This window comes from Heptranchias perlo, chromosome 13, assembly GCF_035084215.1.
Source record: "Heptranchias perlo isolate sHepPer1 chromosome 13, sHepPer1.hap1, whole genome shotgun sequence".
NCBI classification, from domain to species: Eukaryota; Metazoa; Chordata; class Chondrichthyes; order Hexanchiformes; family Hexanchidae; genus Heptranchias; species Heptranchias perlo.
In genome coordinates, this window is record NC_090337.1 from 46,411,410 (window position 1) to 46,434,466 (window position 23,057).

The 23,057-nt window shown below is 39.6% G+C and overlaps 1 protein-coding gene across 1 annotated transcript in view; it reads left to right on the plus strand.

Annotated features, from left to right (window-relative positions):
- farsb (phenylalanyl-tRNA synthetase subunit beta) overlaps nucleotides 1–23,057 on the plus strand; it is a 57,814-nt gene that overhangs the window by 32,956 nt on the left and 1,801 nt on the right. Inside the window, exons 15-16 of the mRNA XM_067995417.1 lie at nucleotides 6,194–6,311; nucleotides 10,018–10,170. Of these exons, the coding sequence (XP_067851518.1) occupies nucleotides 6,194–6,311; nucleotides 10,018–10,170 (271 nt within the window). The remainder of the gene's footprint in view (nucleotides 1–6,193; nucleotides 6,312–10,017; nucleotides 10,171–23,057) is intronic.

A 23,057-nucleotide genomic window follows, 5' to 3' on the forward strand; every position in this document is an offset into this window, starting at 1 on the left:
AACAGGGCCGGGACCAATTTCCTTGTGGGGAGGTTTGCTACTGCTGTTGGGGAGGGTTTAAATCAGCTTGGCAGGGGGATGGAAACCTGAGTGTAGATTCAGATGGGAGAGAATCAGAACTGGAAATGGAGGCTGAAAATTAGTAAGTGAGTTTGGAAGGCAGAGGAAACAAAGGTTAGAAAATAACCAGTTTGGCAGTGCTTAAAGGTATAGATCTCAATTCAAGGAGTATAGTGAATAAGACAGATGAGCCAAGGGCTCGTGGCAATATGATATCTTAGCAATTACAGAAACATGGCTTAAAGAGGGGCAGGAATGGCAGCTCAACGTTCCTGGTTACAGGGTTTTCAGACGAGATAGAAAGGGGGATAAAAAAGGAGGGGGGGTGGCAATTTTGGTTAGAGAAACAATTACAGCTGTGAGGAGGGATGATATGTTAGAAGGATCATCAAATGAGGCCATATGGGTTGAGCTAAGGAACAAAAAAGGGGCAGTCACACGACTGGGAATGTACTATAAACTCCCAGTCAGAGGCAGATAGAAGGGCAAATATGTCGGTAAATTTCTGAGAGCTGCAAAAACAATAGGGCAGTAACAGTGGGGGATTTCAACTACCATCATATTAACTGGGATACAAACAGTGTGAAGGGTATTGAGAGCACAAAATTCTTAAATTGCATTCAGGAGAACTTTTTTAGCCAGTACATAGCAAGCCCAACAAGAGGGGGGGCAGTTTTGGATTTAGTTTTAGGAAAAGAAGCTGGGCAGGTGGAAGGAGTAAAAGTGGGAGAGCATTTTGGTGGTAGCGATCATAATTTAGTTAGATTTAGCATAGTTATGGAAACGGACAAAGATAGAACAGGAGTTAAAGTTCTCAATTGGGAAAGGCCAATTTTACTAAGCTGAGAAGTGATTTAGCAAAAGTGGATTGGAAACAGCTACTTAAAGATAAATCAATGTCAGTGCAGTGGGAGGCATTCAAGAGGGAGATTCAAGGGGTCAGAGTAAACATGTTTCCACAAAGAAAAAGGGTGGGACTGCCAAACCGAGAGCCCCCTGGATGTTAAGGAGCATACAGGATAAGATAAGGCAAAAAAGGAAAGCTTATGTCAGACACCAAGAACCCAATACCACAGAAAGCCTAAAGGAGTATAGAAAGTGCAGGGGTGAAATTAAAAAGGAAATTAGGAAAGCAAAGAGAGGGCATGAGAAAACATTGACAAGTAAAATCAAGGAAAACCCCAAAGATGTTTTACAAATACATTAAGAGCAAGAGGATAACTAAGGAACAAGTAAGGCCTATTTGAGAGCAAAAAGGTAATATATGTGTGGAGGCGGAAGATGTTGGTATGGTTCTTAATGAATACTTTGCATCCGACTTCACAAAAGAGAGGGCTGATGCAGAGATTGTAGTTAAGGAGGAGGAGTGTGAAATATTGGATGAGATAAACATAGTGAGAGAAAAAGTATTAAGGGGATTAGCATCTTTGAAAGTAGATAAATCACCAGGCGTGGATGAAATGTATCCCAGGCTGTTAAAAGAAGCAAGGGAGGAAATAGCGGAGGCTCTACCATCATTTTCCAATCCTCCCTGGATACAGGTGTGGTGCCAGAGGATTGGAGGACTAACATTTTACCGTTGTTTAAAAAGGGAGAGAGGGATAGACCGAGTAATTATAGGCCAGTCGGTCTAACCTCGGTGGTGGGCAAATTATTGGAATCAATTCTGAGGAACAGCATAAATCATCATTTAGAAAGGCAAGGGTTAATCAAGGACAGTCAGCATGGATTTGTTAAGGGACGGTCGTGTTTGACTAACTTGATTGAATTTTTTGAGAAGGTGACAAGGAGGATCGATGAGGGTATTGCGTTTGATGTAGTCTACATGGATTTTAGCAAGGCTTTTGACAAGGTCCTATGTGGCAGATTGGTCAAAAATGTACAAGCCCATGGGATCTAAGGGAAAGTGGAAAGTTGGATCCAAAATTGGCTCAGTGGCAGGAAGCAAAGGGTAATGGTCGACAGGTGTTTTTGTGACTGGAAGGCTGTTTCCAGTGGGATTCCGCAGGGCTCAGCACTAGGTTCCTTGCTTTTTGTGGTATATATTAATGATTTGGACTTAAATGTTAGGGGCATGATTAAGAAGTTTGCAGATGATACAAAAATTGGCAATGTGGTTGTTAGTGAGGAGGAAAGCTGTAGATTGCAGGAAGATATCAATGGACTGGTCAGGTGGGCAGAAAAGTGGCAAATGGAATTCAGTCCCGAGAAATGTGAGGTAATGCATTTGGGGAGGGCAAACAAGGCAAGGGAAAACACAATAAATAGGAAGATACTGAGGTGTAGAGGAAGAGAGGGACCTTGGAGTGCATGTCCACAGATCCCTGAAGGTATCAGGACAGGTGGATAAGGTGGTTAAGAATGCATATGAGATACTTTCCTTTATTAGCCGAGGCATAGAACATAAGAGCAGGGCGGTTACGCTAGAAATGTATAAAACACCAGTTAGGCCACAGCTAGAGTACTGTGTATAGTTCTGGTCACCACATTACAGGAAGAATGTAATTGCACTAGAGAGGGTACAGAGGAGATATACGAGGATGTTGCCAGGACTGGAGAATTTTAGCTATGAGGAAAGATAGGCTGGGGTGGTTTTCTTTAGAACAGAGGAGGCCGAGGGGCGATTTAATTGAGGGGTACAAAATTATGAGGGGCCTAGATAGAGTGGATAGGAAGGACCTATTTCCCTTAACAGAGAGGTCAATAACCAGGGAGCATAGATTTAAAGTGATTGGTAGAAGGATTAGAGGGGAGCTGAGGAAAAATTTTTTCACCCAGAGGGTGGTGGGGGTCTGGAATTCACTGCCTGAAAGGGTGGTAGAGGCAGAAACCCTCATCACATTTAAAAAGTACCTGGATAGTGCCATAACCTACATGGCTACGGACCAAGTGCTGGAAAGTGGGATTAGGCTGGTTGGCTCATTTTCGGCTGGCGCGGACACGATGGGCTGAATGGCCTCCTTCTGTGCTGTAAATTTTCTATGATTCTATGATTTAACACAGCCCGTAACCTGTTTAAAATAAAAACTTGGAAGGCCCACATAAAAAAGCTTTATAAGAAAGGTGTCCCTAGGCTAAAATCCAAATAACTCTTCACCCAACATGCCCATAATCTTGCTGCTAATATAGTCTTCTCGCAATTCAAAGTTGCTCAATTCAAAATATCCAATATGCTTCAGTTGTATAGAGCCTTGGGCAGACCCCATCTAGAGAACTGCGTTCAGTTTTGGGCACTGCACCTCACGAAGGATATATGGATCTTGGAGGGGTTGTAGTGCAGATTCACCAGGATGATACCATGGCTTAAAGGGTTAAATGATGAGGCTCGGCTGCAGAAACTTGGCTTGTATTCCCTTGATTATGGAAGATCGAGGGGTGATCTGATCGAAGTGTTTAAAATGTTAAAAGGATTTAATAGGGTAGATATGGAGAAACTATTTCCTCTGGTGGGGGAATCAAAAACAAGGGGACATAATCTTAAAATTAGAGCTAGACCATTCAGGAGCAAAATTAGGAAGCACTTTTTCATACAAAGGGTAGTAGAAATCTGGAATTCTCTCACCCCCCCCCCCCCCCCAAAATGCTATGGATGCTAGTACAATTGGAACTTTCAGGACTGAGACAGATAGATTTTTGTTAGGTAAGGGTATCAAGGGATATGGAGTAAAGGCGAGAAAATGAAGTTGTGGTACAGATCAATCTTGATCTAATTGAATGGAGAAGCAGACTCGAGGGGCTGAATGGCCTACTCCTGCTTCTGATGTTCCTATGTTCCTAAAATGTTCAGCACTCAATTTCTATTTTGCTGTGTTATTTACACTTCATAATAGAAATTATTGGATAAATCTTTGAAAAAATGGAGCCTGTCCACCAACAGGCTACGAAGAACTTTGCCCTTCCTCAGACGTCGAACCTCCAGGATTCAATTTAAGGGAGGACTTGTGGACGTGCGACAGCCGCCTTTTCACTGGTTATTGTCGACTAAGGCATGGCCAGCTGATGCAACTTTTAGAAACTGAACTCAGTTGGGAAGTTACATGTAGTCAGGCCTGGTTATACAAATGGTGGCATGAAAAAACTGTACAATGCAAATAACATTGCTGTTAGATGGTTAGATGATTTATATATAGATGTTTAGGAACTTCCATTTTGCAAGGCATAATATAAGCAGTAGTGTAGTTGTTTTTAAAGCTGCCATTATGACATTCTCTTACCTACATTTTAAGTCCACTCCATGAGTTTCTAATTGTTTGCATCAATAGTTTATGACTAGTGGATCCCAATATGCTTAATTTTTATTTTTGAAATGAAGCTTCACTTTAATGTGCTTCCGTGGTTGCCTTGAGCTGGAGCTCTTCCCTGTCAGGGAAGGCGGCCATCCCACGGGAGCCGCTGCTCAGGAATCCGCACCTCCACGTTGTCAGCTTCGGCAACATGTGGCTGACGGAGAGGAGGGCCCTGGCTGCTAAGGTAACCAGAATCGGGGACGGTCTGGATGACGGAGGAGTGGGCTGGCTGTTGTCAGAGACATTGGCAAAATGGATGTCCTGACACTGCGTCTGACCCGCGGTCAAAGCCATCCCGGCGCTAAAAGTCGTACTCCGACCTGACTCCACTAGGTGTATCAAGGAGACTAAAGCGTGTGGAGCGATCCTGTCCAATCTGACCCCTGTTGGGACGGAGATTCTCACTCGGGAGCCTGCGCCTGACAACTTGAGCCGTCTCTCAGAAATTCCCTCCACACCATTCCACTCTGCGCGGAGGGGTTTCCTGTACGGGCTGCTCCTGCACACTCCCCACTTCCTCGTCTCCCACCCTGTGCCATCTTGCTGTTCGCGGAGGTGGGGGTCCCCATTGGAGGCCTCTTTACACGGGAGTCCTCCCCTGCACCGTTGAGAATCTGGGGTGGAGAGTGTTGCACAAACTGGCTTTTAAACCACCTCACGGACTCCCAGGCCACCTGTACCTTTTGCGGCCTGGATGAGTTCGTCTTCCACACGTATATGGAGTGTGAGAGTTTGCAGCCCCTGTTCCATTATCTGAAGGGGTTGCTCCTCAATTTCTGGTTGCATTTCAGTCCCATGCTCCTGATCTTTGGCCACCCGGTGAGGAGGGGGATAGGCATGTAGGAGGAACTCCTCGTGGGTCTGTTCCTGGGCCTGGTCAAGGTGACCATCCACAGGTCCATGTTAGACGCAGCCCGTGGGGGCGGTTGCTCTGGCTGCCTGCTTCTCTTCCACGCCATTCTCCGCGCCTGGGTGGCCCTCGAGAAGGAGCACGCGGTGTCTGCCGGTGTGCTTGTGGCCTCTCGCAACCGTTGGGCACCGCAGGGACTGGAGTGCATGGTAGACACTGATAATACTGTGATTTAAGTTGCTAATTGATCCATAAAGATGACATGGGTTGCCCCAGGGTCATCAACAGAGAAACACATTTACACCTGACACCCCCCACCCCTTTTTTTAAGGGCATAACTTAAAAAAAAACGTGCTTTTGTCAATTGATGGTGATGGTGTTATTCAAAAGGCCACAAGGTGGTGTCAGTGTTCCAGTTTGTAAATTTTTTTACCAAGTGAGATCAGAATTAATTCTGTAAAATGTTGCATTGCTTGTCCATCCCTTTTCATAAGCTTAAAGAAGTTTAATTCTTAAGTTGAATTGGGTAGTTATCCAATGCAATTAATAATGCTTTATTTAGGAAGGAACATTTAACTCTAAAAGCATTGTTAACCAGATACAGTTCCAATATGTTACGCATGCTTGTGTTTGTCCAGATATACAATATACAGGTATTGGCTACAACTGAAGATTATAGCAGTAATATTTGACTCAAGTTTTTCAAGTGGTCAAAAATGTGCCATTAATATCTGCAATTAAAGGTTACTTCTGTATCTTAAACAACAATGGTTCACTAGTTTGCAGAGGTACTATTCTGTTTTATTATTCTCTTGACTATATTTATTTTGCAAATGGGAAATAGTTTTACCCATATTGACAATGGCAGTCTCTGTTCTAATAGCTGCTGATGACACATGATAAAGACCATTAGTCAATGTCAGCATTTCAAATTCAGGACGTGTGCTGATAAATGAAACCAGCTCATTTATAATATCCATCTTTCTATTTGATTTAGGTAGCTCGCACCACTCTGCTGTCTGGGCTGCTGAAGACAATTGCAGCCAATAGAAAGATGCCACTGCCTCTGAAATTGTTTGAAATTTCCGATGTTGTACTGAAAGACCCCTCAAAAGGTATTTATATTTCATTAATCATGATGTTAATTTCTGATGTAGTTGATTGCACTCTTACTTTTAATCAGCATACAGTTACATTGAAAACAAAAGTGATTTTAGAATTATATTTTACACACACGCATGGGCACTAAGATAGTTTTGCACATTAGTTTATGACATGGAAGTATAATCTTCTATTAAAATGGTATCCAGCTGGACTCCCTGATGGCTCAGCTGGCTAGCACACAATAAATAGCTGAGCCATAAAGACCAGGAAGATTCCAGGTTCAGTCGTTAGACTGTGCTGAGCTATTTGATCTCAGCCACAGAGGTAGGGGCTCTACTATGGCGATCAGGAACACCAACCCTGGCTGATGTTTTTCTTCCCCTCCTCCCCTCCCCTCCCCTCCCCCCCCCCCCCCCCCCCACAACCCAAGGGCAATTGAGGCCATTTGTGCCCCCTCTACTGCTGAACCAACTGAGAAGGACTAACTCAGCACAGATCAGGAATTGATCCTAGGACCATCCTGGTCTATATTTCTCAGCTACGATAGGAAAATCTTGCTGATCTATTAGGGGGGCCTGTTAGAAATACTTTAATAAATAAAATTTAATTTGTCCCTTCTATAAATGGTACCTTGCCTCATTGGCATCGTTCACGTTTAATAATGTGTTTTGACAGGCTATTCAGTTGTAGGTGCTTCACAGCTGACCCACCTGATGGCCACACTCATACACTTCCAGCAGGGGTCACTATGATAATCAAGAATGGGAACCATGGGATGGTTTTCCCCTCCCTAACTCATGGACAATTAGGCCAATTGTAGTGCCCCTACTGCTGCCTTGACTGAGATCAACTAACCCAGCACAGACTCGGAATTCAGCCTGGAAACTTCCTGGTCTGCACAGCTTAGCTCCTCATTGAATAAATTTTTTGAGCTATCCAGGAGCTCAACTGAAAATATTCATCACTTACTGTGATTTTTTTTATTAACCAAAACACAACCATTTATAATAGGATATAATCAGATTGTATCTTGTAGCAGATTGCTTGCAAGTTCACTGTACAGTTTATATTATAAAACTGAAATCCATCTGGTTTTAAAAGAGCAGAAGTGCCTGTGCATACAGATGAATCAGCTTTGAACATTGCAGAACTTTTCATACACAAGTCACTTTTACTCCAAAGGGAAATTTAAAAAAAAATGATAAAAAGTAATTGTAAACAAATTAAGAAAAGTTTCATAGGACAGGAATAATTCATTCAATAATCAGTTATATTTAATCGTAGCATTGCCTTTCATTTAATGCACTCACAACCATCCATCTTGAGATCTTTTTATATCAGTGCATTCAAACTAGAAACCTGCTCTGTAGAATTCTGGTATCAAAACTGATGATAATTTAATTTCCATTATTTTCTTAGATACGAGTAGTTGAATTTGCCATTTGCTCAGTACTCCTGCTGCTTATTAATTAATTTACGTAACTCTTACACAGTAAAATTCATTTTCTCTGAAATAATGCGGTATGAAAAATACAACTTTGCTCAGTTATGAACTACTGGTGAATAGCAATTAATGCCTATGCTCACACATTAAGAAGGCTTCCTCTGAGTTACCGGTGGAAGACTAGTGCACAGGGAACCACATACCAGCAAGGAGTCGACTGTTCCCGAAGGGGAGAAAATTGGCAGGAAAAGGGGGAGAAAATTGGCAGGAAAAGGAGGAAAAAATTGGACTCAGCTTCTTACCAAAATTTGCAGCTTTTGCAAAAATATATATTTGTAGAACTTTTTCCATTTTGAATTGGCAATCTCCTGTGAAAAGGTATGTGTAGTTGGATATATTCAATGCAACAGTTAGTGCTAATCAAGAGAAACAGCTAGAATGTCTTAATCAGGAGTACTGAGCAAAAGGCAAATTCAAAGCATGCCACATACAGCCTCATATCCTGCATGGGTAAAGGTCAAAAATGGAACGGCATAGTTGTGTGGTAGAAATTCAGTTAGTCGTGCAGTCAAAGATCTGCTTAAAATCTTAAGCAAACATGATTTACCCATTATAAGCTGCAGAGAAATTCTTTCATGACATTGCAATAATATTTTTGTTTAATTACTTGAAACTACAAGGATATAGCATAAGTATTTTATCTGATGTGTCACATTCTTTATGTTGACAGTAACCAAGGATTCATTTTGTACTCAACCATGGCTCTTTTGTATTAGCAAAAATAGTTCTATACTTCATGAAAGCAGAATCAAATTATGTTCAACATGAAGTAATTTTTTCTGGTTAATGTTTTTGATGGCTGAATTATCTCTTCTTGAGCGAGCAAGGGTTCTGAACCCGTGGAAAACTTCTCTGAACTGTACAGACTAAGAAAAATGGGAGGTGGAATGGAAAAAGAGCGTTCAGCCCATCCAGCTCCTGTTTCAGAACCTAATCTGTGTCATTTTCTTATTTTTCCTACCCTAAACCTATAATTGTACTCTATTGAATCATTAATTGATTTATTTCCCTTTTGATGCTTAACTAAATCGGTATTTTCTGTGGTAAGTAGCAATCTATTTCATATGACTCTAAGCATAAAGAAATTATTCTCTAAGTTTGGCTACTCAGCGACTAGTGGCTCAGCCCCCTCAAAGCCTCTCCACCATCTACAAGGCTCAAGTCAGGATTGTGATGGAATACTCACCACTTGCCTGGATGGATATGGCTACAACAACACTCAAAAAGCTCCACACTATCCAGTGCAGCGCTGTCTGCTTGATCAGTGTCCCTTACATAAAACTCAGTATCCACCTGCAGCCACCACAGGTGCACAGTGGCTGTAGTATGTACGGTTTGTAGGATATACTGCAGCAACTCACCAAGCTTACTTAGGCAACATCTTTCAGCCCCGAGACCTCTACCACAAAGAAGCAGCAAAATCACAAGAATGCCATCATCTCCAAATTCCTCCTCCAAGTCACACGCCATCATACCATGGGTATATACTGCCACTCCTTCATCATTGCTGAGTCAAAGTCCTGGAAATTCCTACCTAACACTATACTGGGAGTACCATCAGCACAAGGACTGCAGTGGTTCAAGAAGAAGACCCAGACCATCATCAGGCAACCATGGTTGGGCAATAAATGCAGCCTTGTCAACATCACATCCGGAGAAAAAGTTTAAAAAACTATCCTGAAGCAAAGCTGACTTTGAACATAAGTATATAGAGCGTCTCTGCAGAGAAACTACTGAAAAACAGACTCACCAGAATGTAATCATTGGAGAAGATGGCGATCACCTTAGTGATTCAAGGTTATGCATTAACAATCAACTTCAGCTAGGTGAGATCTGTGTGTTAGCAGGTCATTACCGGAAGCATCTAATCCAGATTTAAACTACTATCTGGATCCCGGAAGTGGAGTCAGTTATATTTGTGAGTGCCATCGAAGGCAAGAGAATTACTCATCTGCCTCATGTGCCATAGTTCTGCAGCTCCAGAACACATTTGTTCTTTTCTAGCTATCCACTGTCGCTGTTTCTAATTATCAACATCTAAGTTGTTTAATTATGCCCTTGACAGTTTTCTGAGTTTCAAGAATTTGTTTGGTAGTGCATTTATTTTCAGCATTTTCTTACTCTAATGTTGATGATGGTTGCCTTGTTTTTTGGTGAAGATGGATTATATTTTTTTAATTGAGATCAATGTTTTAAAATTTATTGGAATATAGATGTTGGTGCGAAGAACACCAGATGCCTCTGTGCTGTGCACTACAACAAAAATCCTGGCTTTGAGGTGATCCATGGCTTGCTGGACCGTGTAATGCAGCTTCTTGAACTGAAACCAGGAAAAGAGAATGGATACTACATGCAAGCTGCAGAAGGTGAGCAGTGTACTTTTTCAGATTTTACTCTAAACATTCAGCATCACCAACCTCCTCCCTTAATGCACCTCATGTCCCCTATAATCTGAAGTGTGCCTTTACATCCCCAACATCTAGGTTACAAAATATTGAGACCCAGGGAATGGACAGAGAATCCTTGACACTTTGTCAGCTGACTGGAATATAGCATTAGCTGCCAAGCAATTCTCCTCATCTTTATTAGATGGTTTCAATATATATTTTATCAGACCAGGATTTACACTATAAAGCAGCACAATTTATTCAATGTAGATCAGGTAAATGAATAGTATTCAATACAAAACTGTATATTCACAGTAATTGGACACTTGACTGTTCTGTTTGATATACTACAACAACAAAGACACTTCTCTCTGAACTATCTCTAAACATAGAGTCACGGTTGTGCACTTATTTGGTGAAACGTGAAATGTGGTGATCTGGGTGCCCACAGCCCTAAATAAGCCCACACGAGAAATTTCTAGCCACAGAGCTGACCATCAAAAGATTATAGCGAATCATTAACCCTGCCCCTTCTTACAGGTCTGAGACTGTTGTCAATCAAAACTACAAGGTTGGCTTGGTTCTTTGATCTTTGTCAGATAACATGAAATACTTATGATGGCTGGCATTTAACATGTTGTCGAGGTAGCGATCAAAGACCATGTTTGACAAAACAACACCTACAAACCTGTATTCAGTCTCCAGTAGCACATTAAACTCCTCTTTATTTGACAAAAACTGAAACTGAAATAATTTTAATTGACTTCAGTATAGTCCAGTACCTTGCAGAAATAGGTAACAAAAACCAGTACTAACCCTGTGTAGTGGAGCCAATAACATTGAAAAATTTGACAAACCAACAGACAAAAATCTTTCAATTTTATGTAAGGGACTTGCATATTGATCCATTTTGGTAATTTTCACTGGTCTGCAAGCAGATAAGAATGAGAAAAGTGCCACTCAGTCCACAAATTTATCCATCATTAGTTCCTTGCTCAGAATCAATTCCTTTCCGCCTAGATTAATGCTATAGAAAGAGCTTGCATTGATATGGCGCCTTTCCCATTCTCTGAACATCCTAAGTGCTTCAGAGCTAACAAATTATTTTTGAAGTGTAATCACTGTTGTTATTGTTGGCAAACATGGCAGCCAGTTTGAACAGAACAAGGTACAATTAAACAGTGTAATATTAAGGACTAATTAATCTGTTTTAATGGTGGTTTTTGAGGGGTGAATGTTGGCCAGCACACTAGGAGAACTCCGTGCTCTTTTTTTGAGTAGTGCAATGGGATCTTTTATATCCACCTCAACAGGTGATGGGGCCTCAATCCAATGTCTCATCTGGAAGAGAACACCCCTGACAATGTTGCATTCCCTCAGTACTGCACTGAAGTGTCAGTCTAGATTATGTGCTCAGGACCTGGAATGGGGCTTGAACATTCAATATTTTGACTCAGAGTCAATAGTGCTGACACTTGCTAAGCCTACATCCTTTTTTCAATGTTGAATTGGGAATCTGTCCACTTCATTTTTCAATGCTTCTGCCAAATTCCTATTCAAGATAAGTAAAAGTCCGGTTTGTAAGTTAACAGTTTTTTATCGATGATGTCCAATGTGTGTTTTGAGTCACGATATAAAAGTTATAGTATATTTTTCAATAGTATTTTGTGACAGTTGTACACATTTGCACGATTGTTCCATAAAATATTACAATGGAAATTTGACATAGGAACAGAATAATATGGTAATTGGGGAAACTAGATTCAGACATCTTATAACCTGTGTAGAGGTTTTAAATAGCATTTTTCCATCTGACCGTAACCACATCCAAAAACTTCCTATTGTATGTTTCATCTATAAATGGAAATCAATTCTTTCAATGGCAAATTAGGTTTGCTGTTAATTTGTTAGGAGACTGAAAGAAGTGGGTCATAAGCAGACTGATCCCGAGAGATTGTCCTTCCACCACCAGCAAATCCTGAAAGTACTCAAGATATGCCCTGCCTAATGTTTTTAAAGTAATTTGGTGTTAGCAAATTTGTTTGTGGAATAATTTTGTACAGTGTGTACAAAATTGTTGCAACATTTTTGATCATTAAGCAAATTACCAAAAATGAATTTTATGAAGTACACATAAAAATAAAGCTGGTGTGACATTTATGGAAACTCATTACAGAATCAGAATATACCATGTGACTAATAGATGATTTCATTGAAAACACTTGTGATATGGGGTGTCAGACTTTTGCTATGCACCTGAATGAGTTACATGCGCTGAAGTCATTTTGATGTGTTTTTTTTTAACTTTAAACATTACTTCTTGTCACATATCATGTCCACAATATGTTGATTGAAATATTATAAATTCATCAGCAAATAGTTCAGTTAGTGAGCTTTTAAAGCTTGCTATTTTATTGTTTCATTAAACTTAAACCAAAACATGGAGAAATGGCAGTAGTGGAAAAAACGGTAGGACAACAAACTGACAAGCAGAGAATATTGGTGACAGTTGTGCCCATTTACCCAAAACTTAAATGATATGTTGCTGTACGTAAAATGTGCTTTACTACTTGTCCCATTTTGATATGAATGTAGGAAAACATAAATTACATGAAATAGACCAAAAAGAGCTCTGATATTTTTACAAAGTAGTCACACAACTAATTGAATAAAGCTAAAGAAATTGTTTTGCGATCAAGCCAGATGGTATGGATATTTTGTAATGCTGGAGCGAAGGGGAGAAGAGGGAGTCAGAGCTGCAGCAGGCTCCCATAGTATTTGTGTGCCTATATAACAGACGCTACTTATTGCATGTGAATCACTTTGAGATGTCATGATGATGTCATACGGTGCTATATAAATGCAAGTTGATTTGTTCGTTGAAAAAAGTTTACTAGTTCAACTACAAAGTTACCTTTCAGTAAAAAAAGAATTTAAAAGTCACATGAGGTTTCAAGCAGTGTCCAGAGCAATATTGGCCAGTTTAAGAAAATGTGGGTTAAGTGAAAATCTGGCTGTCCTGTGCTCTGTTATACAGATTTTAAGGACAACACAATTACATCTACTAAGCGTTCAAATTTTCTTTCATTGACCAGCAGATATAAGGAATGAGATCACACCTCTTCAAAACTTCCAGTTGTTCTTAAAATAAGTGACCTTGTTTTCCAAAATTACAAAAACATAGTTGATATTTGCACTGACTTGTGTGGGAAGAAATAAAGAGCAAACTCACATCTATGTAGCGCTTTTCACGTCCTCTGAACGTCTCAAAGCATTTTACAACCAATTAATTATTTTTGAGGTGCAGTTACTGTTGTTAGGTAGGTAAACATGGCAGCCAATTTGTGTGTAACAAGATTCCACAAACAGCAATTTAATGAATGAAGTGTTTTTTCAGTGGTGTTGGTTGAGGGAGGAATATTGACCAGGTCATTGGGAAAATTCCCTGCTAATTCTGTATCTGTATTCTCTATCTTTATAGAATGAAAGTGAGCAGACTACAGGTCTGTAGATATGGAACCAATAAGAACATCGGGGTAGAATTTATGCAGAAACCTCGCGCTCTCCCACTGTAACTTCAGCAGAAACCCTGGAGAAATGGTGTAAACGACTACCTACGCTGTTTCTCAGGGGTTTTCGCCAATCTTCCGCTGAAGCTATGGTGGGAGATTTGGAGAACCTTCCAAGAAATATTACCCCATTGTAGTCAAGTAGTCTTTAACATCATGTCCACAGATTGTCCTATTGAGTTATATTCTTTTGAGTGTTGGGACCTAATTTATCAATGTCCAACTTTGATGAATAAAAGAGACGAATACACTCTCAAAATTAGGCATTATTGTACTACTATTGAGATCAGCTGACTCAGCATAGAAGAGGGATCAAACCTGGTACCTGCCTGGTGTGAAGGACTCAATACCAAACCATGCAGTACATTTACTCACCAAGCCACCATTTTACAGCTTCATTAAAGCGATATCCCAGAATAAGGCTCAGAGCAGTCATTTCAAAAAGACAAGCCCATGAGAATTTTATTTTTAAATGAGAAATTTAGAAGAAAAAATTTCACATAATTATGAGGCGGTTGTTCTCTTAGTTGGGGCATTTCTGATCCACTTTTCTGGCACTGAAATGTGCAACATTTTCTTTAGTCTGGGAAGGACATTCCTAAATGCTTAAAATAAACCTTTGTACTGTTCGTAGAATTGTCAGGTTACCTCTTTGGATGGTGATCGATCAACATCTGCTGAGAGAGTCAGTAAATTATTTAGCACTTTGGGGGCATTTATACACCAAAGTACTATTGCGTGCTTTTTTTTTTGTTAAATTCTTACAAATTAAGATAGGCTGGTTTATGATACTTCAAATATCTAAATGTGTACCTAATTTTAAAAATATGTTCAGTATTCATTACTCAGTTAGCTATGAATGTGTTCAGTTACCTCAGGTATAAAGCCAAGGATATAATGTCTGTGATAATTACATATGCCCACCCATCTAGCCTTTTCTTAGGAAGAAAGGGGAAGAGAGAGGTTAAGCATGTTTTCTGTTAAATACTCCGCTCCCCATCCTCTCCTGAAAGCTGGGAGCCTCCAGTATCTTGCTCAAGTGCAAATCTTCCTCAGTAAGTCCAGATAGAGCATGGCAGCAGTTTTTAACATCACAGCTGGGAATAATCCTGTACCCATCCAGCGTTGCACTTTCTGATTGAAGTTACTGGATAGCAATCAGGAGTGGGAATCCTAACCAATTTTTGTTTTCTCTCCATCCCCAGCCCAGGAGTCCTTAGGCCAATTGCAGTACCTCTCTCTACCAGCTGAGACCAGCTAATTCAGCAGATAGCCCTTCATTGTATGTATGGCTCAGTTCTACACTGATCAGTGCATTTACCAACTGAGCTATTCGGGGAGTAGGCAGTTCTATAACTAACTACATATACATGCTTTTAAATTTGTACATTAGAAAAATTTTCCATTTGATGGAGTTGGCAGGGGAGCTAACTTATCTATTTAGAGAAATTTCAGACAATTTATTCGGCATTCATATGCTACCAACCCATAGCATAATTTTAATTTGCATTTACTGAGAATCATTACACTGTGGAGAACCTATTACCTGACATCTTGAAAACCATCTTAATGGGGATATTTAATTCACAGGGTCAACTCAGTCCAAAATAGAACACATTGTGACATTGAGTGCAGAATTGACATGAGGTTTGAACAAAGACCAAAAGAAATAAAGGTTAAAACCCAAAGTAGATGAGTTACTATTGCAGGATTAAGATTGTTCTCTAGCAATGGCTTTTACAAATGGGTGGCATAATAACAAAATATCTGAACAGATTTTACACATCTATTTCCAATGCAAGGGAGAAATGTAATTGTGCCTTAGTGGATTTTCCACCATAGTTAAAAATTCTACCATTTACCATGAGAAATTGTGCCAATAGGTTCTGGTACAAATCACTCTAGAATGAGTAAAATCATTAATTTAATTGAAGGCTCTCCTGAAGATGCTGCATCCTTTAATTAACCTTCTATATGTCTTGACTCGTTATGTCAAGTGTAGAGCAAGATTTGCAACCTCTCTCTTTCTACGCTTGTAAAATACATTTTTTCATAATGTCACTGAGTTCAGACCTTCTGTTGCCTTCTTTGAAACACCTGTGCATGGATATAGATGATGGGAAATAGGGGTGAAATTGTTGAGTGCCATTTGCCTTTCTGGAGATTGTGTCTGAAAAATGATCCTCACTCAGGCTGCTTGAAATGGAGCAGAGATGCTGTAGGTGGCCGTTCAGAGTAATATGTATCATCAGGAGATTCAGTGATCCTGTTAAAGCTTGGATATGGAACAGCAGCATTAGCAAACAGGCGTAGCAAAGCAGATAGTGCAGGAGTAAGATGCCTAGTCTAGTTACCATCTCTTGGGACCAGGGAGGAGGGTTAGTCCATTATATGTAGAGTGGAGTATTATAATATAATTAGCATTCACTGCACAAAATCACTGAGATTTTCTTTTGGAATAAAGGGTTTGTTCTTATAATCTAGGTTATTAGCACCACAGGGTGTTATTAAATGATTACAAGTGATTAACTGGATTGTGTGTTAGGTTGTTTTGTTCAGGGTGAGGCAATTCGAAGGAAAATCATTCTTTCATATTTTGTGAATTGCTGATGGAAACCAATGCTTTTTAGAAAAATCATTTATTTGGGGCAAGGCTGAGTTACAGAACATGAAGCTGTTCCAAGAATATATTGCACCCAATTGCAAACATGTACTTCAGCTTGTCTTTCTGCACTGTGTGTTTCCTCCTTGCAAATACAGTACCTGGTATTTGTGAAAAGCTTGCTTTGTACATTTTGTCAAAGTTGAATTTGAGTTAACTTGGTATGATTGGGTGTGATTTAGAAGAGAAGCTGTATGATGGATTGCACACTAGGAAATCTGAGCTTCGATTGTAAACTTGGTTGACTTTCCTACTCTTAATTCAAGTAGTGCAGAAAGTCTAAACTGTTTGTCTTAATGGCCCAGTTCTGTATATCATGGAGCCTCATGGGCTACCTGTAAACATTCACAATACAAAATGCAAAACTCTTAAGAATACTTTTGTTTAGAACACAAAACTTTCAATTGTTAGGAAATTCATTTAAAAAAATTATACGTGAGCATTTTTTTTTACTTAATGCATTTTGTCTTTTCTCATCATCTTGCTAAACAAACTTCTCAGTAATTTATATTTTGTTCCTTTTTGGAAATAAGACTTGCTGTTCCACATTCTCATATCATTACTCAGTTAACATAAAGATTTCTGTGTTCATAATCTCTTCAAGATAATTTCTAAGCTTTTCATACCCTAAAAGTTATGTGCTAACTTATGTGCCTCTTCCAGAAGGCATTTGACAAGGTGCCACATAAAAGATTATTGCTCAAGATGAAGAATCACTGGATTGGGGGTAATATTCTGGCATGGGTGGAGGATTGGTTATCTAACAGGAAGCAGAGAGTTGGGATAAATGGTTCATTCTCGGACTGGCAACCAGTAGCCAGTGGTGTTCCGCAGGGGTCGGTGCTGGGTCCCCAACTCTTTACAATCTATATTAATGATTTGGAGGAGGGGACCGAGTGTAACATATTAAAGTTTGCAGATGATACAAAGATGGGAGGGAAAGTAGAGAGTGAGGAGGACATAAAAAACCTACAAGGGGATATAGACAGGCTGGGTGAGTGGGCGGAGATTTGGCAGATGCAATACAATATTGGAAAATGTGAGGTTATGCACTTTGGCAGGAAAAATCAGAGAGCAAGTTATTATCTTAATGGCGAGAAACTGGAAAGTACTGCAGTACAAAGGGATCTGGGGGTCTGAGTGCAAGAAAATCAAAAAGTTAGTATGCAGGTGCAGCAGGTGATCAAGAAGGCCAACGGAATATTGGCTTTTATTGCTAGAGGGATAGAATATAAAAACAGGGAGGTATTGCTGCAGTTATATAAGGTATTGGTGAGACCGCACCTGGAATACTGCATACAGTTTTGGTGTCCATACTTAAGAAAAGACATACTTGCTCTCGAGGCAGTACAAAGAAGGTTCACTCGGTTAATCCCGGGGATGAGGGGGCGGACATATGAGGAGAGGTTGAGTAGATTGGGACTCTACTCATTGGAGTTCAGAAGAATAAGAGGCGATCTTATTGAAACATATAAGATTGTGAAGGGGCTTGATCGGGTGGATGCGGTAAGGATGTTCCCAAGGATGGGTGAAACCAGAACTAGGGGGCATAATCTTAGAATAAGGGGCTGCTCTTTCAAAACTGAGATGAGGAGAAACTTCTTCACTCAGAGGGTAGTAGGTCTGTGGAATTTGCTGCCCCTGGAAGCTGTGGAAGCTACATCATTAAATAAATTTAAAACAGAAATAGTCAGTTTCCTGGAAGTAAAGGGAATTAGGGGTTACGGGGAGCGGGCAGGAAATTGGACATGAATTTAAATTTGAAGTTAGGATCAGATCAGCCATGATCTTATTGAATGGCGGAGCAGGCTCAAGGGGCCAATTGGCCTACTCCTGCTCCTATTTCTTATGTTCTTATAATAATTTAGGAATTAATTGTCTTCAATCACTTGAGCGACAGCTGTGCAATGAAGACCTCTTCAAATCACTAGGCTTGTGAAATAGTGATTAGAATGTGGAACTCGCTATCACAAGGAATAGTTGAGGCGACTAGCATAGATGCATTTAAGGGGATGCTAGATAAACATGAGGGAGAAAGGAATCGAAGGATATGCTGATAGGGTTAGATGAAGTAGGGAGGGAGGAAGTTCGTGTGGAGCATAAACACCGGCATGGACCTGTTGGGCTGAATGACTTGTTTCTGTGCTGTACATTCTATGTAATTCTATGTAACTCAAGTAGGGAAAAGCAATGGTATATCGAGAATGTGTCACTGGGACATTGTGGGCCTGATAGCTTACGGGCCACATATGATATGGACTGTGGGCCATAGTTTGGACATCCCTGATCTAGAGAATGCGCTTACTGGTTTCAAATGCGTTGTGTTTCAAAGGAGGGAAAAACTGCCTATGGAGGTACTACTCAATCATCCCTCTTATTGTGGACATAAAGAAGCACTGTTGAATATCTTTGAACTAAGACGTCTCCGCAAATACATTGTGTGTGTATTATATTTTGTATTACAGATAGGCGAGTGTTATAACACAGTTGATGCATAAAGGGATTCAGATAGCTGCTGAAGCCTCTGTATGCCAAGATGTTTTGCTGGCTTTTAACACATTTCTGCATATTTTGGAAATGTATACTGAAATACTTGATGTTTCTCTAAAACATTGGTAACTTAGTTGTCAATTATTCAAAATAGCAACAACTTGCATTTATATAGCGCCTTTAACATAGTAAAACAGGAGTGTCATCAAACAAAATTTGACACTCAGCCACACAAGGAGATATTAGGACAGGTGAAAGGTAGGTTTTAAGGAGCGTCTTAAAGGAGGGGAAGAGATAGAGACACGGAGAGGTTTAAGGAGGGAATTCCAGAACTTAGGGCTTAGGCAGCTGAAGGGACATCCGCCAATGGTGGAGTGATGAAAATCGGGGATGTGCAAGAGGCCGGAATTGGAGGAGTGCAGAAATCTCAGAGAGTTGTAGGGCTGGAGGAGGTTACAGAGATAGGGAGGGGCGAGGCTACGGAGGGATTTGAAAACAAGGATGAGAAAACAGCGATACAACTCTAAGGTTGTTGCAAGACTGGCATGCTTCAGGGCTTGTAATAACTAATAAAAAGAAAAATCTCAAGAAGTTTATTGACCTTCTTTGAACCTCGGGTGTGTGGCCGCTATAAACATACACGGTAACACAATCTTTTTTTATTTACTTTTCTGGAAGTCGACATTTAGTGATTTACATTCAGAATTTTTTTTTCCTCAGGTTTCTTTCGTAGTAAAGCTCCACGTTACGTAACAGTAAGAGGGAGTAAAACGGGGTTTTAATTGGGTAATTAATGGGTAAAGATGGCTTTTCCTAAAAATAATATATTCTAATTTACATAGACATGACACATTGTATATAATGTTTGATTTTTTTTTAATTGGGTGTGTTAATCGAACTGAATATTGGATGAACTTTGATAAGGTCGTGAGGTTTAATAAAATATGTTGTGACAAAACCACCAATTGGTCACATTTACATTGATTACCTTGAATTAAAGAGCCGGTGTCTTATGTTTCTCAACCTTTTCAAAATAAATGTTGCCATTTTGATTGTACTGGAAATGCAGGACCCTTGATCTTTCCTACAGTAATTTCTCACGGTAAAGATAACATGAGGAGCAGCTCAGAGCAATGGAATTGAAATTTTAAAACTCTAATATACTTCGATGTATTGATAAATAATGAGTGTCTTCTTTCTAATTGTCTTCTTTCCTTCCCCTTTTCTAATCCAACAAAAATGAATGAAAACCAGATTACTAAGGTCTGATTGAATCCACATAAACATAGAATTTGCACAAACACATTTTACAAAGTTTTTTAGGTAGATTTTTTAAAAATTCAACATTGCACAACTAACTCCAATTAAATGCATTTCTTAAGGTCCATGGATAAGCCACCTTCCCTTCACTCCAAGCATGTAGACAATAGATATAAGAAAAATGTCCCATTACTCTAGTGTGATTCCTCACAAACAAATATATTCTGATTATACCATTTGTTAAAAACAAATCTAATAAATTAAATAATTAGTGGTTTTAAACAGTCTTTAATGGTGCACCGTATTCTTTTATGGTTAATTTCTAGTGCTGCTGTAGGCAATGTGAGTGCCACTTAAACTAAAATGGGATGTGCGTTTAGAATACTTTGAATATTCTCTTTATAGAAAAAAATGTTCCAGGAATTGGAAGGTGACATGATCTCCCCATTAAAAAAAATAATGGAAATGATATCAATACTTATGGTATATGATAGCTGAGCTCTGAACTTGTAAAAATAAATATGTATTCAGTTGAATAGCTGAGTGAAAGTGGATTAGTGTAGCCGGTAGAGAGTGCGCTGTTATTTAAACACAACACTGAGTTTTTCACAGAAATATAATTGATGGAATAAAGAAATCTCATTTCAGGTGTTATGCTGTGTATTTACCGTAAGTATAAATAGAAACTAGTTCAAAAGTGTAGACATTTCATGGTGCATTTACCATGAACTTAGAACGTGACCTTTCCCCTTTTATTCCCTGCATAGTGCAGTCAGTCCCCAGTCTCGCTCAAACAGAAATGAGGCACTTCTTTAGAAACCTAGAAATTCAGGGGATAAGTTGATTGTCACTTTTGCACTCGTAGCAGCTAAGGAGAAAAGAAGAGTCGGCATAGACCAGTCTAGCCGAATGGCCTGTTTTTGTGCTGTAAATTCTATGTAATTCTGTGATATAGAAAAATGGGGGAGGGAGTTTTTTTTTAAAGTTGATTGGTGCCAAAATAATTTAATAGTTCGCAACTGCAGACCTACAGTTAATGCTATCATCTGTTCAGACTCAGTAAGGCAAAGGTAGAGGAAGTAGCTGCAGGCATGCACAGGTTTTCAGCTGATGGATTCTGCGCCTGGATCTGTTATTGGCGCCTTTGTTAGTTGTGTTCTTTGATGTTGTAGAGTGTAGAGATAGTGCTTAACCTAAAAGGATTAGACATACCACCTGAGAGGCTTTACACCTGTGCAGTTCACTAAAGCAGCTTCTGGTGCCTTGCTGTGCAAGGCTTTTAATAAATACTTGGATAGAATGAAGAGTTGAAGTGACTATTAATTTTAAGCTGCTTATACAAGGTGTAGTTTGTTCCTTTCAGGGTTTTAATGTTAAATAAGATAGCCATATTTTTATAGAACATTTCAGTGTGGTTTTCTAGCACGGTGTAAGTGTTCCTTTTATTACTTATTAGCTTATGACTGGAGCTATTTAGTGTAAAATTTCACTTTGCTGCAGCCAAATAGTGAATGGAGCAGTGGGAGTTGATGCCACTTTATCAAACTATAAATGTCCTGAAAAATATCTGGCATCTGAAATTACCCAGCCTGTAGTTTTTTTATTTAGTATGTTGCACAGGGTATTGCACGTTTCCTATAATTGGTGTAACATGCAACCTGTCTATTGTTGACTGTCAAATTAGAATAGTAGTGGGAAAAATGCTGTTTCTTGTCGTTCACAAAAAAGCTTTATATGTAAATTCTGCTTGAACTCTGATGTTGTAGAGTAATTCCTTAACTGGTTGGTGATTTTGGATTTCACCAATAATTTGGTGTGAGATTCTGCTATTACTTAGTGATAAAATGTATCAGTTGCTTGCCAAGTGCTAATTACCGCCATAGAGAAGATGCTCATTGGTTTCACCATGTAGTAAGCTATCCTCCTGGTGGGTGAGTCACAGAAGGGAAAATGTGCAGTAAATTCTGGAGTCATTCATCTGATTGTTTTATCTGCCTTCTATTAGAGAGAACTGCAGAAGTTGATTTCAATGGAAATGAAAATCATGTTGGTTCAATAATGGGCAGGTGATCCATCCTGCCAGTTTACCACCCAAGTGGTAGTGAAAAAGGGAAAGGGGAGAACATGGTGGTGGGTGGGGGGGGAGTTCTGTAAGTTGCTTTGAAAGGTAGTTCAGTCTGTAGACAGTCTCCTCACCCAGCCCCAAACCAAATAGTTGCAGGTCCAGGTCTGATGGTCTGTCTGGTAGTTGATTCTGTTTCACTGTTGATGTGCTTTATTCTTAGCCAGGCTATTAAGTGGAATGCATTACCATGCCAGATACACTCTCCCTGAAGGAGGGAAGAACCGAACCAGCTGGGCTTGCTAAAAATGTGTCTCTCGTTGATTGTAGAAGAATGTCAATAGTGGTTAAAGAGATGGCTGCTGCTGAAACTCTCTTATCCTCTTGGACAAAGGAGACTGCTAGGTAGTGAAGAGCTTTTCTGAGGAATTTAAAAAAACATAAAAACCATTTCAAACAAAGATTAATTTTACTATCTTCATTGTAACTAGTGATGTGAATCTCTTTTGTTTCACAGGTTACAAAGTTGGTAATGTTACGTTAATTCTTTGCTCGATCACCAGCTTTAGGAAAAACACAAATCCTTTTTTAAGTGAATTAATTTCTTAAAGACTGCATAAGAAGCTAATTTAATACAAAATGATTTATCATTAGAAGCAATGATTCACTGGGTAATTAGCATTATATTGTCGATTACTAACACTGGACACTTATGTCAGAGCTCAGTGAGCAATCAGCCAAGAAAACTGATGCATATCAGAACAATCTGGAAGTTTTAGAAACACCACAAGGGCTTAAATGAAGGAAATGGGGATTCCTCCCA